At 40.8% G+C, this 16851-nt stretch overlaps 1 protein-coding gene across 3 annotated transcripts in view; it reads right to left on the bottom strand.

Moving 5' to 3' along the window:
• RTN3 (reticulon 3) overlaps positions 1–16692 on the bottom strand; it is a 56674-nt gene extending 39982 nt beyond the window's left edge. Inside the window, exons 1-2 of one of the 3 annotated variants that reach the window (XM_038764068.1) lie at positions 16438–16692; positions 1476–1532 (exon numbers count right to left, since the gene is read on the bottom strand). In XM_038764068.1, the coding sequence (XP_038619996.1) occupies positions 1476–1532; positions 16438–16549 (169 nt within the window). In that variant the 5' untranslated portion in view covers positions 16550–16692. The remainder of the gene's footprint in view (positions 1–1475; positions 1533–16437) is intronic. The other 2 variants (XM_038764070.1, XM_038764071.1) reach the window with 2 other exon arrangements.
• Between the last annotated feature and the right edge of the window lie 159 nt (positions 16693–16851).

The following is a 16851-nucleotide window of genomic DNA, read 5'->3' as shown; positions in this document are numbered from 1 at the left end:
TCATTTACATTATTTTATCACTGCATTAAGAGCACTGACGTATGCAGAAGCAGTGTGGCCTAGTGAATAGAGCCTGGGCCTGGGAGAAAAAGGATGTGTTCTAATTCCGGCTCTGCCACTTGTCTGCTGTGTGCCCTTGGTCAAGTCACAACTTCTCCATGCCTCAGTTAACAGCTATAAAATGGGGATTAAGACTGTGAGTCCCATGTGGATATAACCTATTAGCTTGTATCTACCCCAGCGGTTAGTTCAGTATCTGGCACATAATAAGCACTCAACAAATACAATATTTCTTTTAAAATGCCAGTCAATAGACTGTCTGACCTCAAATCAGCAAATTGTCTGATAGTAAGTAAACTGAGTGAAAATTATGCTATTCTTTTCACCCCCTACGGGCTTTATTCTCCAAGAGATGATAATTAGCATTTCTATGGCATCAACCAAATGGACTTCCAACCTATTGAATTTCACCTGGGATAAAGCCTAGGGAAAATAAAAGTCTATTTCATTTCTCTTAATAAGACTTATTTAGAGTGAATTTAATTAGTTTTTTTCTTTTACAAAAAATGGCTCTTTCACTGATCTTTATAGGGCCCACAACAGCAGTAACAACTATAATCATTATGGTACTTGTTAAGCACTTATTGTGTGTCAAACACCAAGATAACCAGGTTGGGGCTCACAGTCTACGTAGGAGGGAGTAGGATTTAATCCCCATTTTACAGATGAGAAAACTGAGGCACAGAGATGTGAATGACTTGCCCATGGTCACCCAGCAGACCAGGAGAGTGGAGCAGGGATTACAACACAGGTCCTCCCAATGAAGCAGCAGCTATTTGAAGAAGTCAGTGAAGCCCACTTCTTTCCCCATCCTACACCAATTTTTTGGAAGTGCAACCACTGCCAATTCTCCTTCTTACTGATTTCCAGATTAAAAAAAGGAAAAACTACAACAATCTCTAGGTCAGCAAGTCCTGCTGGTTTGTTAGGGAGTCTTGCTTCAATACTCTCTGAATACTCTGGTTCAATCTAAGGACCCTTAAAAGCAGGCTGATGATATTTAACAACCTGCCTTTATCACTGGCAATGGAGGCAAATTTGCGTCTTCCTTTTCCAAACCCTTAGTGTCTCAGTAACAGTTATGCGGCAATGAATGTCGCACTTCGATCATTCTGAAATTCTGAATATTCTGGAGGTCTGTGTTTTTTCTGAAGATATTCCCATGGCTCATTTTTTAGAGGACAGTTTGACTTTACTCCTTCAACAATATAAAAGTAAACCCCTGAAACAAAATCAAATCTTAAATTCTTTAGAGAATAGATCAGGTCCTGAGGAACTTATACCCAAGAGTTTACTTGAACTGGTTTGAAATTCATGTTTTTAGGGATGTGGTGAAAACTTGCATCACATCCCCAGTTACAGCCTCTTTTGGAACATTTTTCTTTTATTAATACACAAGAAAAAGACAGACTTGCCTTGGGAGGTCGAAAATATAGATACAGGCTGAGAGGAAGAAGAAGAAACAAAGGAATCTGAAAGAAAATATACAGGATGAGAATTTAACAACCTCACATAGGAAAAATATTGTTTACTTTTGGTTAAGAATCTTTAACTTTTCCAGCTTTTAACAGGGCCACTAGCACTCACCTTCATAGGAAGGAAAACACTACTCAATTTTCACTCACCTGGAAGCAAAACCTCAATTTGCATTTCAAGAAGAACCTCTGCAACTTAAAGGGAACAACCAACTATTTTGCTCAATATTTTTATGTCTAAAGGAGAAAAATGAAGGAACTTGTGTCCCCAAAAGCCCACTTCCCTGATAAAAGATGGTTCTACTGCTACTTTTGTTGGGGGTGGGGGGAGGAAGAAGAATTTCATATTTATTCAGACATGTCAGTTTTCAAATGTATTTACTTTTACTACTGTAGGTACTTCACAAACCCTCCTCTTTCAGAATGGTTGTTCATGAACTTCCCAGCTATTACTTTATCAATACAAAGACAAAATCAACATCAGCTTCTCGTTATAAGACATTGATGATTATGAGGAAAAGGAAACCCAAGAGAAACTACTGAACCTTTTAAAATCATATACCTACGGGGCATTGGAAAATGCCCACTGTCTAGGACAGCCTCTCTTCTCCTTCCAGGGGAGTAAAGTCCCACATTCTACTGGAGTGGAAGAGGGATACATATTATCCTCCCAAATTTTAGAAAGTTGTGAATGTTGTGGGGTTCCTAGCCAAGAATTGTTTGGCCTGCAGCAGTGAGGAACTCAGAAACTATCCCCTCCATACAGTGTTTAACATACCTTTTATCACTGATATTTTGGATCACTGGATTTTCATTTTCACTCATATGTACTACATTCTTGTTCTTCTCCTTGTCCACCTCCCTCCCCCAACCCCCAACCCTTTCAGCCCTGTGGCCTTTGTTTTTATTGTCTTGTATTTACCCAGTTTGGTGCTTTGCAGTCCAGCTGCTAGTCCAAGGGACTGAATGCTGCTCTGACGATTGGGAGAACTGGATTTTGGTTCCAGTTCTGCCTTTAGCTAGGTAACATAAGCAAAGAGGATCAATTCCTCTGGGCAGATCCTGAGACCTCACACGTCATCTCTGAGAAGAAGTGTGGCCTAGTGGATAGAGCAGGGGCCTGGGAGTCGAAAAGACCTGGGTTCTAATCCTGGCTCCACCATTTGTCTGCAGGGTGACCATGGATGAGTCACTTCACTTCTCTAGGCCTCAGTTATCTCACCTGTAAAATGGGGATGAAAACTGTGAACCCCATGTGGGATACAGACTGTGCCCAATTCGATTTGCTTTATCTACCCCAGTGCTTAGTACAGTGCCTGACACATTGTAAGCGATTAACAAATGCCATCATCTCATTGTAAGTGCTTAATAAGACAGTACATTTCCAAACCTACTGAACTTCACGATCTTCTACAAAATAATTGTCTCAGTTCTCTTTAACTGAACACTACTTAAAATATCTATAGAGTTTGGGTAATTGAATTATTAGTATATTTCACGGTAACTTCATAATTTGGTGTTTCCCTTGAATATTACAGATCGGTAACTCAAAAATGCCAAGACCTTTAACTCAGTGTAACAGACACAAAATGAAAGACTCCTCCTATCTTTCCTCATTCTACATACAATAATTTAGTGGAACCATTTGGAGTGGGATTGCAGTTCTTTAACTGCAAAGATTCTGAGCACAGAACAGGGCTCATTCTGAAGAGGAGTTCTGTACTCACTCAAATGGAAGAGTTCATATTCACATATAGTTCTTCCATATCACAAGTCTTTACTTCGCATTTTGGGTAGATGGCTATTAGGGTACAAGGGAATGTTCTTGTAATGCTCACACATGACAGACACGTTTCAGTTTTCCTTCACGTGGGATTACTCAAGAATCAATCAATGGTATCAGTCACTCAGAGGAACGTTACTCTGCATTACAGGAGAACTGAACATACTTGAATAAGGATCTTCCCTTGCCTGTCCACTCCCCCTTTACTAAGGCTGTTCACCTATTTCTTCAATACATTCAAATACAGTGAAGTATATGACCTTGTGCAAGTCACTTCACTTCCTCTGTGTCTCAGTTACCTCATCTATAAAATGGGGATTTAAGACTGTGAATCCCACGTGGGACAGGGAATATGTCTGACCTGATATGCTTGTGTCTACCCCAGCGCTTAGTATAATGCCTGGCACATAGTAGGGCACTCAACAAATATAATTATTATTATTATCATACATTTATCTGAAGTTTTAGAACCCCAAGAGTAAAACTGGAAAAATGAACAAATTCAAAAAAACCAAACTATAAATCCAGTGTCAAAAATTAAAGGTGGCAAAAGGAAATAACTTCCTCCCAATTTATGATCTCTCTAAGCTTCATCCCTTCCAACTCTTTTACAATGGAAAATTTTAACATGAAAGCATTAACTATGAAAAGTAGCTCTTCCACTACATAGCACAGGTCATAAGTTGCATCAGAGGCCTGTCTGGGGTCTTCTACTTACAGAAGCACATTATAGGGCATTTTATTGTATTTTTTTGGCTTACTCCATCATTCATTTTCCCCTTTCAAATATTATCAAAAGTGTCCAATAAATTCCACTGACTATCAAACGTTAGCTGTTCTTTCCATGAAGCCAGTTACTGCACTAACTATAAGACTACGCTTTAAGTAATTCTCTGTTTATAGACTTTTTGGCACCCAAGATTCTTACAGACCATAGCTTTCTCCACATACAAAGCCCTTCTAAAAATTCCACATCCTCAAGGAAGTTTTCCCTGATTAGTTCCCCACGCCCCAAATTCTGTCAAAAACTGCATTTATCCATATATGTATATTCAACTTGTTCTTGCTTTGGCTCCCACTACTTGTAAATCACTGATTTCTGCCTGTCTCCCTCATTATTTTGTCCAGTTCTTGAGAGCAGGGGCTGTTTTTTGATCCAAATGCCCTTTCCCAAGGGTTTAAGTGTACAGTGTTCTCCGCTTACATAATAAATACCACTGATTAACTGATAGCATGCTGTAATAAATTATTACAAAAGAAACGTATTGTCTATATTCTTAATTAGGCTTGTTTCAACTTTGTCATCAGCTGAAATGAACTGATTAAATATACTGATAAGTAACCAATTACAGGTTAAAATACATCCACTCTGAGGAAGAATCACTAATCACAATTATCCAGTATGAATGACCTATTGTGTTATAATTCATTCAGTCAATCGTATTTATTGAGTGCTTACTGTGTGCACAGTACTGTACTAAGCGCTTGGAAAGTACAATTTGGCAACAGATAGAGACAATCCCTACCCAACCACGGGCTCGTAATGTACTCTCCCAAGAGCTCTGCATATAGTTAAGTGCTCAATAAATGCAATTTATTGACAGAAAAATCTGTAGCTTGGATGGATTGATCACACTTTATTGGGGTAAACTGTAGCTCAATTTCAATGAAATCAAATCACATAAAAATGGACACATTTATCCTGTATTCAGTTCTTCTATCTGTTTTTGTTTCAGTTCTTCCTTTTATCTGCTTTGCTTTAGGGCACATTCAAAAATGTTCCTGCTTAGTGCAATGCTCAACACTTAGTGTGTAAACACTTAATAAACACTACTACTATGACTATTAATTTATTTCCTCCACTGACCTTCATACAGAGCTTTTGTTTTGCTTTTAATAGCCAAGTTATTTGATTAAAGCTTCTTCCAATCCACAAGGAAGCTAGAATTTTAATCAAGTTTATCAGAAACCAAAATCAGGGGCTAAGTTGACAATGAAACATGTCTAGGTCCTTGCTCTCATTTTTTCTTCTCTAATATTGTACTGGAAGTTAAATCATGTACAGAGTCATTGTTAGACAATGCACTAATTTATTTCCAATTAGGTGGCATTTCTTTTGTTTACCTTCAGTTACCTGTGAATGCCTTTCCTTTTTGCCCCTCCTTAGTCACAATTTTAGTCAGTTTTGCGGTGGGGGCGGGGGGTGTTAGAATTTGTTCTACTTCTCAGTTTTCAACATGGTTTACTATAGCATTTTTACTTAAGAGCATTTTAATCCATAATTTTTAATGGCAATCTTCAGAGTCAGCATTTGATCTCAAATTGAACTAGTTACATTTAATTCCCAACTGGGATAATGGCCAACCGCACCCAAAACTCTGTAAACAATATGCATGCCATTTACTGTCTATGTAATCAGCAGTTAAACAATCAAAAGGATTTCAAATCCCACACAAAAAACCTGAAGTACTGAGTTTATCTGGAGACTAAACTGTAAAAATAATCCCCTTTTAAATATTTTAACTCTCGTATATTTACACCTAGATTTTCAATGTCAAGGACTGATCGCAGGAAGTAAAGATCCATTTCACTGAATCTTTTAAATACAAAATGGTCAAGAGGATAATCTCTTCTGCTTTTAAAGAATGCTTCTGAAAAAGGGTTGCTGAAAGGAGTTATCTGATTGTCCACAAAACGCAAAGACAATTTGTTCGGCTATTTTTAGTCACTAGGGAGAGCTGGGATCAGAGCTGTCACTCCAGGCTTTGATCCCTCCAGCTGATAATTGCTGGTGATTGGCAGGTGGGGTGAATGTGGTCGATTTTTCTTGTTTCTTTCATTATTAATCTGAACCTGCTTGACTATTTCCAAACATGACCCTTCTAAAGTACAGACTTCTAAGTCTCAGTGTAACTAGCCGCTTCCATTAATTTCTTGCAGCACCAAGAACCATTTACTAGATTAGTTCCCTAACCAAGTGCTTTGTAAAAAGCTATTGCCTGTTGGGAAAATACGCATCAGATTTTTGTTAGCTATAAAACATAATAAGACAGCTTCTTAAATGGGTATATCAGAGTGAATGCTACCTATTCCCTTCACATTAAACTGTTAGTAAATTTTATGATAGTCTCTTGCACGAAGTACAATAAATATCAAAAACAAGAGACCAAAGAGGTCTCTTCAGTTCTGCAAGAGAAACAAAATTAAAACACCTTAAACATACAGTCAATAAACCTGAAACCATATAAAACTGGGGGGCACCCAGCACTGATAGTTAATACTCAGGGACACCGCTTCTTCCAAAAATAAAGCACTTTATGTATTTAAGCACCAAATCCTGGATTTTGAATTTCGTCTGGCATAAGGATTGGAACGTATATCACTTTTTAAAGAAGGTGAATTGATTAAATTGGAAATTCATCTGCAACATAATGACTTATGTCGTAAACATTCAAATGGAAAATAAACAGGGACAAATACATATTTAAGAAATCAGCCTAGCAAACACCAGGATAGTATATTGGTTAATATGGTTACCTGGTTCTTTACTGTGCAACATGCCTATTGAAGCCACTGAAATAATGTGAAGGCCTTCAAATGATGCAATCACAAGCAATGCTGACTGCAACTAAACACCCTTTCAGTAAGCAGACTTTCTGAAACTTTCACTCAATAGCACAATGACAAGGCAAAGGCTCTGCTTGTGGCAGGTTTGATCAGATAGGACGAAATGGAAGATCGCCAGAATTTCCCACTGCCAAGTGCTGCATGAGAGATTCACAAACAACCTGAAACGCCTAATCTAAATAGAAAGCTTAGGGTCATTTACTTAACTTTTCTAAAATCGCACAAGAGGTATTTTCATCATAATGTCCACATTTTCTAGGTAAAAAAAGGATTGGTTAATTGCAACACCTGAGTACCAACGATGTATGTGTAATAGTTGGCTTTTTCTTACTAGTTTATGTATTTCAGATGTTGAGTTAAACTTTTATTCCTTCTGTCAATGGTATTCGCTGAGCACTTAGTGTGTGCCAAGCACTGTACTAAGCGCCTGGGAGAGTACAACATAGCAATAAACAGACTCAATCCCTGGCCACACGATCTCACAGTCTACAGGACCTGGTCAAAATTGCTAGTATCTTGAACCTAAGAATTAGGGTTACAGCAAAGTTGATTTCTACAGGTCAAGTGACTTAGCTCATAAAATAAGACCTGTGCTAGACTCAAATCATGTTTTACAATTTTCTCCCTAAAAAAATTACTGTAAACAGACTGATCATGGTACCTATTTCTTTAAAGAGTTGCATGATGATAAACTGCTCCTGAAAGTTTTTGAAGAAAGGGAAAAATATGCATCTTTACAGTTTTAAACATAGGGGCAAGATAACTAATTATTATGTTTGGCTTGGGGTGGGGGGGGAAGGTGTGGTTCTGATATGAGTTATCTAGCAAGTACAGTATTTGAAAATTAAACCTATAAAGTAATGAGATATCCTTCAAATGGACATGAATGCCTTCTGTTGATATTACAATTTTATCTAGTCAGAGGCCATGGGTTCAAATCCCACTCCACCAATTGTCAGCTGTGTGACTTTGGGCAAGTCACTTAACTTCTCTGGGCCTCAGTTACCTCATCTGTAAAATGGGGATTAAGACTGTGAGCCCCACGTGGGACAACCTGATCACCTTTTCATTCATTCAATCGTATTTACTGAGCTTACTGTATGCAGAGCACTGTACTGAGCGCTTGGGAAGAACAAGTTGGCAACATATAGAGATGGTCTCTACCCAACAACGGGCTCACAGTCTAGAAGGGGGAGACAGACAACAAAACAAAATAAATAGAATAGTAAATATGTACAAGTAAAATAAATAGAGTAATAAATCTGTACAAACATATATAAAGGTGCTGTGGGGAGGGGAAGGAGGTAGGGCGGGGGGGTGGGGGGTGAGAGGAAAGGGGGGCTTAGTCTGGGAAGGCTTCCTGATGGAAGTGAGCTCTCAGTAGGGCTTTGAAGGGAGCACCCTGTATCCCCCCAGTGCTTAGAACAGTGCTTTGCACATAGTAAGCGCTTAACAAATACCATTATTATTATTATCTAATTTCTTTACTCAGCTATCTTGTTTCCCAGATCACAAACATCACAACCATTTGTTGTAAATGAAATTCTGTAGGTAATAGGTAGCACATTAATAATGCCAAACCAGCAATACTGCTGTACACCCTACTTCTCTCTAAGTTGAGAGACAAGGTATTCCCTCCTCAATGGAGAAGCCAGAGGCTGATCACCTGTTCACCAGGGTGTAGGGGTACAGTTAATCCCTCTCCATCAGGATTGGATTGGTGGGGGGGTCATCTACACTCATCTCACCCTTTCAATGATTTATTAAAATCACATCTCCTCTAGGAGGCCTTCCCTGACTAAACTCTCTAGGCCCTTGGAGCTGTACCCTTCTTACATTTGATATTCACCCCTCCCTCAGCTGCACAATACTTATGAACACATCTGTAATTTACGTATTTGTAATATTGTATCTTCCGCTCTAGACTGTTAGCTTCTTGCAGGCAGGGAACAAGTCTACCAACTCTGTTGCATTGTACTAGGAGAAGCAGCAAGGCATAGTAGATACAGCATGAGCCTGGGACTCAGGAGGTCATGGGTTCTAATCCTGGTTCCGCCACCGCATGTCTCCTGTGTGACCTTGGGACTTCTCTGAGCCTGTTACCTCATCTGTAAAATGGGGATGAAGCCTGTGAGCCCCACGTGGGACAACTTGATCACCTTGTATCCCCCCAAGCGCTTAGAACAGTGCTTTGCACATAGTAAGAGCTTAACAAATGCTATCATTATTATTATTATTCTCCGGGCCTCAGTTTCCTCATCTGTAAAATGGGGATTAAGACTGTGAGCCCCATGTGGGACAGGGACTTTGTCCAACCTGATTTGTTTGTATTCACCCCAGTGCTTAGAACAGTGCCTGCCACATAGTAAGTAGTTAACCACAATTATTATTATTACTCTCCCAAGCTAAGTTTAGTGTAGTGCTCTGAACACAGTAAGCACTCAATAAATACCACTGATTGATTGACTCTACTTTCTCAAGAGCTTAGTACAGTGTTCTGCACATGCTAAGCACTCAAATACCACTGAGTGGTTATCTGAGCCATCAGTTCTCCTATAAAGAAGACTTTCAGCAGAGGAGGCCACAAGAACAGTTTAAATGATTTCAAGCATTAGGAAAAAATACAAATGAACAGTATACAATATTAAATGTTGTGTGGAGAGTGCGCAAAAATGTTTTTAGAAGGAACCCCCCAAAACAATTAAGTTTTATGGAAGGAAAAAATGGCCAAAAATGGCAACAAAATTGGTTTTAAAAAAAGACTGCTGCCAAGCTGTATTAGCCTGGAGCTGATTTTAACAAGGAAGATGCAACCATAGTTTATTTTGGCATTGTGTTTCTAAACGAGAATCACAAATACTAGTCTGGGGCAAGATACTGAATTTCACAAGTTATGTAAATATACATTATAAAGCAAAAGGAATGTCTTTCAGCTTACATTAAAGATGACAGACTCCGCTAAAGTAGTGGAGGCAGCTATACTATATATAGTTGCTTTGTTTATTCTGAAAATTATACTAATATCTAAGTTCTTCTACTTCATCCCCATTATCAACACCTTCACCTATGGCAAAAAGACAAAATTCCACAAAGCCATTTTAAACTATGGATCTCATCCTTTCCTCTTAGAAATCCATTATAATGGTAAAGTCTGTTTTACAATATTCAAACATACTGCACAGCAAACCTGGCCAAAAAAAGCCAAGAGACCTAGCTACCAGATCCTACACTTCCTTGTTCTGCACTGTTAGAGGGACTCTTGTTTCTAAAATTCACACCAGACAGGTCAGGCAAGGAAGGCCTGTACCCTGCAGAACACTAGTTATAATTTTTGAATCTCCAAATCAACAGGACTTTGAGGGCATATGCAATCAACTGAAGGTTGATTACATCACACACACACACGAAAAAACAATTCCCCCTTTAGGTTGTTCCAGAAAGGTGTGATAGGATACAAAGGGAAATTCATCCAGACTTTTCTGGCTGATTCAATCTTGAGGAAAGGGATTATGAGGCAGGATTCAATGAGGGGAATGTAGAAGATTAAGAGGATTCTAAAAGGCAAAACCCACTCCATACCTTTTTGGAAAGCATTTGAATTAGCTATGGACAATGACGCTGTTTAATAAGCTATCGGAGCATGTGAATCCAATGCTATAGATGTATGTCCTTACACAAAAGGTTATTTGAGACCAACAAAACCAACTTCATCTTATTTCGATGTAAGCTGAAGCTCAGGGCATTACACAGTATGAGTGCCGTGGAGACCATTTTGCGACGAGGAAGAGTTTCAGTAATAAATTGATGACTGTACACTCAAGCATCTTTAAATGCAGGGTAAGCCTTTGTGCAATATTGAGGCACAGATCTAAAAATAGGGATGGCGCAGAGAATACAAACTAACTGTTTGAAGAATTCAGATGCATCTCCAGATACAGTACATCTATATAGACACAGACATATATGTTTACATCTAATTCAGAACAACACCTCAGGGACCCAGTAAGAAATTAAGTTCATTTTAAATTTAGTGGGTGGACATCACAGCATTCACGTCATTATCATCCTCAATGGTATTTATTGAGCACTTACTGTATGCAGTTAACTGTAATAAGCACTTAGGCGAGTACAAGAGTTGGTAGACATGTTCCCTGCCCATGCTGAGCTTACAGTCTACAGGGGGACACAGACACTATAAATAATGCATAATACATAATTTATCAAGATGTACTTAAGTGCTGCGGGGCTGAGGGTGGGGTGCATATCGAATGCTCAGAAGGTCACAGATTGAACTGCAGAGATGACAGAAGGGACTGTGAGCTTGTTGTGGGCAGGAAATGTGTCTGTTTATTGTTATACTGTACAACCCCGAGCGCTTAGTACAGTGCTTTGCACACAGTAAGCGCTTAAGAAATACGATGGAATGAATTAATGAATGAGATGGAACCAGGGAAAAGAGGCCTTAATTGGGAAAAGCCACTTGGAGATGTGACCTTAATAAAGCTTTGAAGGTGGGGAGAGTGGTGGTCTGGCGTATACGGAGAGGGAGGGAGTTCCATACTAGAGGGAGGATGTGGGAAAGGGGTTGGTGGCAAGATAGATGAGATGTAAGCACAATGGGATTAATAAGGAACATTCATTTTTACAAAGTGTTGCATATATAAGGAGATGTTCGGAATATATAATAATAATTGTGATATTTATTAAAAGCTTACTATGTGCCAAGCATGGTACTAAGTGCTGGGGTATATACAAGCTAATCAAGGTGGACACAGTCCATTGTCCCACATGGGGCTCACAGTCTTCAACTCCATTTTGCAGATGAGGTAACTGAGGCCTAGAGAAGTTCAGCAACTTGCCCAAGGTCACACAGCAGACAAGTGGTGGAGCCAGAATTAGACCCCAGGTTTTATATGAATATGCACATATGTTTTTCCCCAAGGACTATGTTCTAAAGTGATGAAGCTTCCAAATGACTGAAAACATGAGGATCTTCTTAAAATGTGAATTTTTTAAAACATCAACTTAAAGCAATTATAAGCAATTTTTTGCTTATCTTTCCACTATCAGAGGCAAGCTGTGGTGGGCTTCCACCATAAGACAGCTGCTAGATCTAATACTAATGATGATTCCAGAAATATGGTCAAGAACAGCTAGGACAGAAGGGGGAACATGTAAATTATGTCATCAAATTTATATTTCTTCCCAGAGTTTATCGGCTTTGTTTTGGAAAATAATCTGTCCTCTAAGTAGACATCCCTTGCCTCCCAGCTATTAATACTTTGGTGTTAGAGGGAAAACTGTATATAAATGCATATCTACCCTAAAGTTTTATTTTATGCTAGGTCTAAATTTTTCATGTCTACTGCCAGATTGTCTAAAACGTTGGCACCGAGTTTGTTTTGTAAATCAGAGGTTCTGTTCTGCGCAAATGCCTTGTTACGAAAAACTCACCGTAGAAACCAAGTCTTGACCAATGCCAGGCACATACGCAAAAACATTTCTCTGACATTGCATTACACTCTTTCCAAATAGAAGTGTATTGTTGGAGGAGCATTCCCAATTCCCTAACAAAGTTCTATCTAAAATGTATAGTGAAAGCACACATTACGGAAGAATCGAGTGTACAACAGTTTGATTCTCAGAACTATGATCTGAAATCACAAACTGCAACTGAAAAGAAACTGGGGCATGTAGGCCTTAGAAATTGGGTGGGGTGCACACCTCACAGAGATACCAAGGATGACGATCTTCACACAGTGAGGTAAAAAAAAAAATTGGTTAGTACTATTTAATGTCCTCTTTTTGGAGCTAGGCAAAGAATAGATTAATAGAGGAAAAAAGTAGAGGTAAAATAGGCTCTTGTGAATTATCAGGTTCTTTTTCGATCTTGATTTAGCCAAGGAACATGTGACTCAAATTTGCTGCCTCATTCCTTTTCCAATCCAGATAACCCTCGACCCAGAGAATGTTGCCTCTGCTCAGTTGCAGAGAACCACAAAAATAATCAGGGGCATATCCAGAATCCTAAAAGGGCATAAAAGTCCTATAACAGGTGGAAATTGCACAAAACCATATATGTCACAGAATATATACCTACAATAAGCTACAGTGATAGCTCCTTTCTTACTGAATCTATATCACACGCCAAGAAGAAAGAACAGAGTAAAGAATTCTTTGACAAACCAAACTCTTTAAATTAATTTTGAATGGAAAGATAAAAACCGTCTGTCTTGGTCACAGCTTAAAACCTTTAAACAAAAACAAATAATGTTTATTATTGTGTTGTTTTTTTCAGGAAGAGGCTCAAGTCCCTTTAAGAACCATCACCTGCCTGGGTTGCTTTTTTTTTTCTTCTGAGGAGGCATCTGCACTGCAGATCTCTGCACAAGGGGAGGTTGCCAGCCAGCTCCCACCAACGAGCAGACATGTATACAATGGAAACTAAAGGCGGCCTTGCTGCTTCTCTCCATGTCATTCAGAGGGAAAGAGAAGGGGGCTAAAGCAGACCCTGCTTTGTTCCCATCCTACCCCTTCACCCTCCTTTGCTTCAGAACCCTCCTTTTCGTTTTACTGCGACTGAAAATATCCCACCGCAAACACGATCAAATCAATGCATATTTTCCATTTGGTACGATTACCTATCACCACTCCCTATAAAAATAATGCAACTGCTTTATGCAGTAACTCCTACAGAGATAAGGTACTCTCCTGTCTCTTCTCGATGGCGAACAGCAAAGGGACCCGTCACGTTGCAGAAGATGGTGAAACGGATCCATCTTTGCACCAACCAAGAACTGCCTCCTAAATCTTCCCTGAGACGTTAGGGACAATCCAGTTGCTCCAGAGTCTCTTATATAAGAACCATTGCAAATATCAGACATTATTGAAATGGATCTATAAATATAAAATAAAGGTACAAGAAAAGCCCAAGTGTTAAAATGTGGGGTCTGCCTGAAATTCCTATCAAGCCTCCGTTTCGCCCTCCTATTATAAAACAAAAACACAAAAATCCTACATTTAGAGCTCTCCCCACTCTGAACCCCCCCAATCGCTATCTGGAAAATTTCTTTCCTATTAATCCTCAACTCATTTGACACCCACCCCTACAAAATCTGAGCCGGCCTTATTTATTTTAACCAGACCGACCCCAGCAGTCTCAATTCCCCTAGAAATCCCAGTCCTGAATTCTCTCAGCAGAGCCCCAACTCCATTAAAAGATCTTTCTGTCCCCTAATCACAGCCCTCTCCACCCGAATCCTATGCCACCTCCCTTTCCCAAGATGTTCCTTCTCCCCTGCCATTTCGTGGGCGTCAACTCCCACTCCTGGGAGCACCCCTTTCCCCACCTGTTCCCTTCACAACCTGTTACAGGAAAAAAAACAATTCCTGGTTTTTCCCTCGTCACTTCAGCCGCTTCATCTATCCCCCCTTTTTTCCTCTCTTCCCCTCCCCACAGCACTGTGTATATTTGTACATACTTATTACTCTATTTATATTATTATTATTAATGATGTGTCTATAGCTATAGTTCTATTTATTCTAATGTCAACCTACTTGTTTTGTTGTCTGTCTCCCACTTCTAGACTGCGAGCCCATTGTTGGGTAGGGACCGTCTCTAGATGTTGCGGATTTGGACTTCCCAAGTGCTTAGTACAGTGCTCTGCACATAGTAAGCGCTCAATAAATGCAATTGAATGAATGAATAAATATGATTGAATGAATCTACCCATACTCCCCTTCCCCTCTGGGCTCCCCACTGTTTGGACCCCTAGCATTTGAGGGTAATTCAGCGTTTTGTTTTTTCACGTCATCCCCAGACCCCTCTTCTGTTGACCCCCTTTGTTTCGACGTCGTCTCCCCCATCTTTTTACCTCATGATACCACCTTTTACCTCATTAAGGCCTTCCTAGTGTGGTCAAGCTAACTCATCCTGTGCCCCTTCACCCTGATATTCCCTCATTCTGTCAGGGCTTTCTTCACTCCCCATGGTGTCTGTCTCTAGAGAAGCAGTGTGGCTCAGTGGAAAGAGCCCGGGCTTGGGAGTCAGAGGTTGTGGGTTCTAATCCCTACTCCACCGCTTGCCAGCTGTGTGATTTGGGCAAGTCACTTCACTTCTCTGGGCCTCAGTTCCATCATCTGTAAAATGGGGATGAAGACAGTGAGTCCCATGTGGGACCACCTGATCACCATGTATCCCCTCCAGTGCTTAGCACATAGTAAGCACTTAACAAATACCATTATTATTATTATTCACTTCTCTGTGCCTCAGTTCCCTCATCTGCAAAATGGGGATGAAGACTGTGAGCCCCTAGTGGGACAACCTGATCATCTTGCATTCCCCCAGCACTTAGAACAGTGCTTTGCACATAGTAAGTGCTTAACAAATACCATTATCATTGTTCACTTCTCTGTGTCTCAGTTCCCTATCTGTAAAATGGGGATGAAGACCGTGAGCCCCATGTGGAACCACCTGATCACCTTGTATCTCCCACCCCCACCAGTGCTTGGCACATAGTAAGCACTTAACAAATACCATTATTATTATTATTATTCATATCTCCCCCCACCAGTGTTTGGCACATAGTAAGCACTTAACAAATACCATTATTATTATTATTATTATTCACTTCTGTCTTAATTCCCTAACTGCAAAATGGGGATGAAGACTGTGAGCCCCATATGGGACAACCTGATCACTTTGCATTCCCCTCAGTGCTTAGAACAGTGCTTGGCACAGAGTAAGCGCTTAACAAATACCATTATTATTATTATTCATATCTCCCCCCCACCAGTGCTAGGCACATAGTAAGCACTTAATAAATACCATTATTATTATTATTATTCACTTCTCTGTGTCTTAATTCCCTATCTGCAAAATGGGGATGAAGGCTGTGAGCCCCACATGGGACAACCTGATCACCTTGCACCCCCCCCGGCGCTTAGAACAGTGCTTGGCACATAGTAAGCGCTTAACAAATACCATTATTATCATTTTAATTATTATTTTCCTCTCTCCCTATCTGTAAAACGGGGATGAAGACTGTGAGCCCCACATGGGGCAACCTGATCACCCTGCATCCCCCCCAGCGCTTAGAACAGCGGTTGGCAAGGCCAAGGCCCTACTGAGAGCTCACCTCCTCCAGGAGGCCTTCCCACACTCAGCCCCCTCCTTCCCTTCCCCACAGCACCTGTATATATGTTTGTACATATTTATTACTCTATTTATTTTACTTGTACATATCTATTCTATTTATTTTATTTTGTTAATATGCTTGGTTTTGTTCTCTGTCTCCCCCTTCTAGACTGTGAGCCCACTGTTGGGTAGGGACCAACTTGGACTTCCCAAGCGCTCAGTACAGTGCTCTGCCCACAGTAAGCGCTCAATAAATACGATTGATTGATTGGCACGTAGTAAGCGCTTAACAAATCCCATTATTATCATTTTTATTATATTTTCCCCTCTCTTCTTCCCCCCGGGGCCCTCCTTACCCGCACAAGAGGAGGCGCAGCTCTTCCCCGCAAGGCTGGGGCTGCCGGCGGGGTCGGCCCCGGAGGACGACGAGATGGAGGGAGACTGGGTGGCTGCCGCCGGATCCGCCATGGCCTCACGGACCCGAGGGGGAGGAAGGAGGAAAAATAAAAAATAAAAAAAAATATCAAGCAGCGGGTCCCCGAGGCTCCTCGCGTGGCCCTCCCTCAGAGGACCGGCGGCGACTGACTGGGCCGGGAGGGCGCGACGGCTCCCAAGGGCGGGAGGCGGGAGGGTGCGCATGCGCAGAGGCGGGCTGCGGCCGCTCCGGAGGAGGGCGGGGGGGGGGTGGGGGGGAGGGGAGGCTCCCAAGGGCGGGAGGCGAGCGGGTGCGCAGGCGCAGAGGCGGGCTGCGGCCGCTCCGGAGGAGGGGG

This window comes from Tachyglossus aculeatus, chromosome 22 (genome assembly GCF_015852505.1).
Source record: "Tachyglossus aculeatus isolate mTacAcu1 chromosome 22, mTacAcu1.pri, whole genome shotgun sequence".
NCBI lineage: Eukaryota > Metazoa > Chordata > Mammalia > Monotremata > Tachyglossidae > Tachyglossus > Tachyglossus aculeatus.
This window is presented reverse-complemented; position numbering and strand designations above follow the sequence as displayed.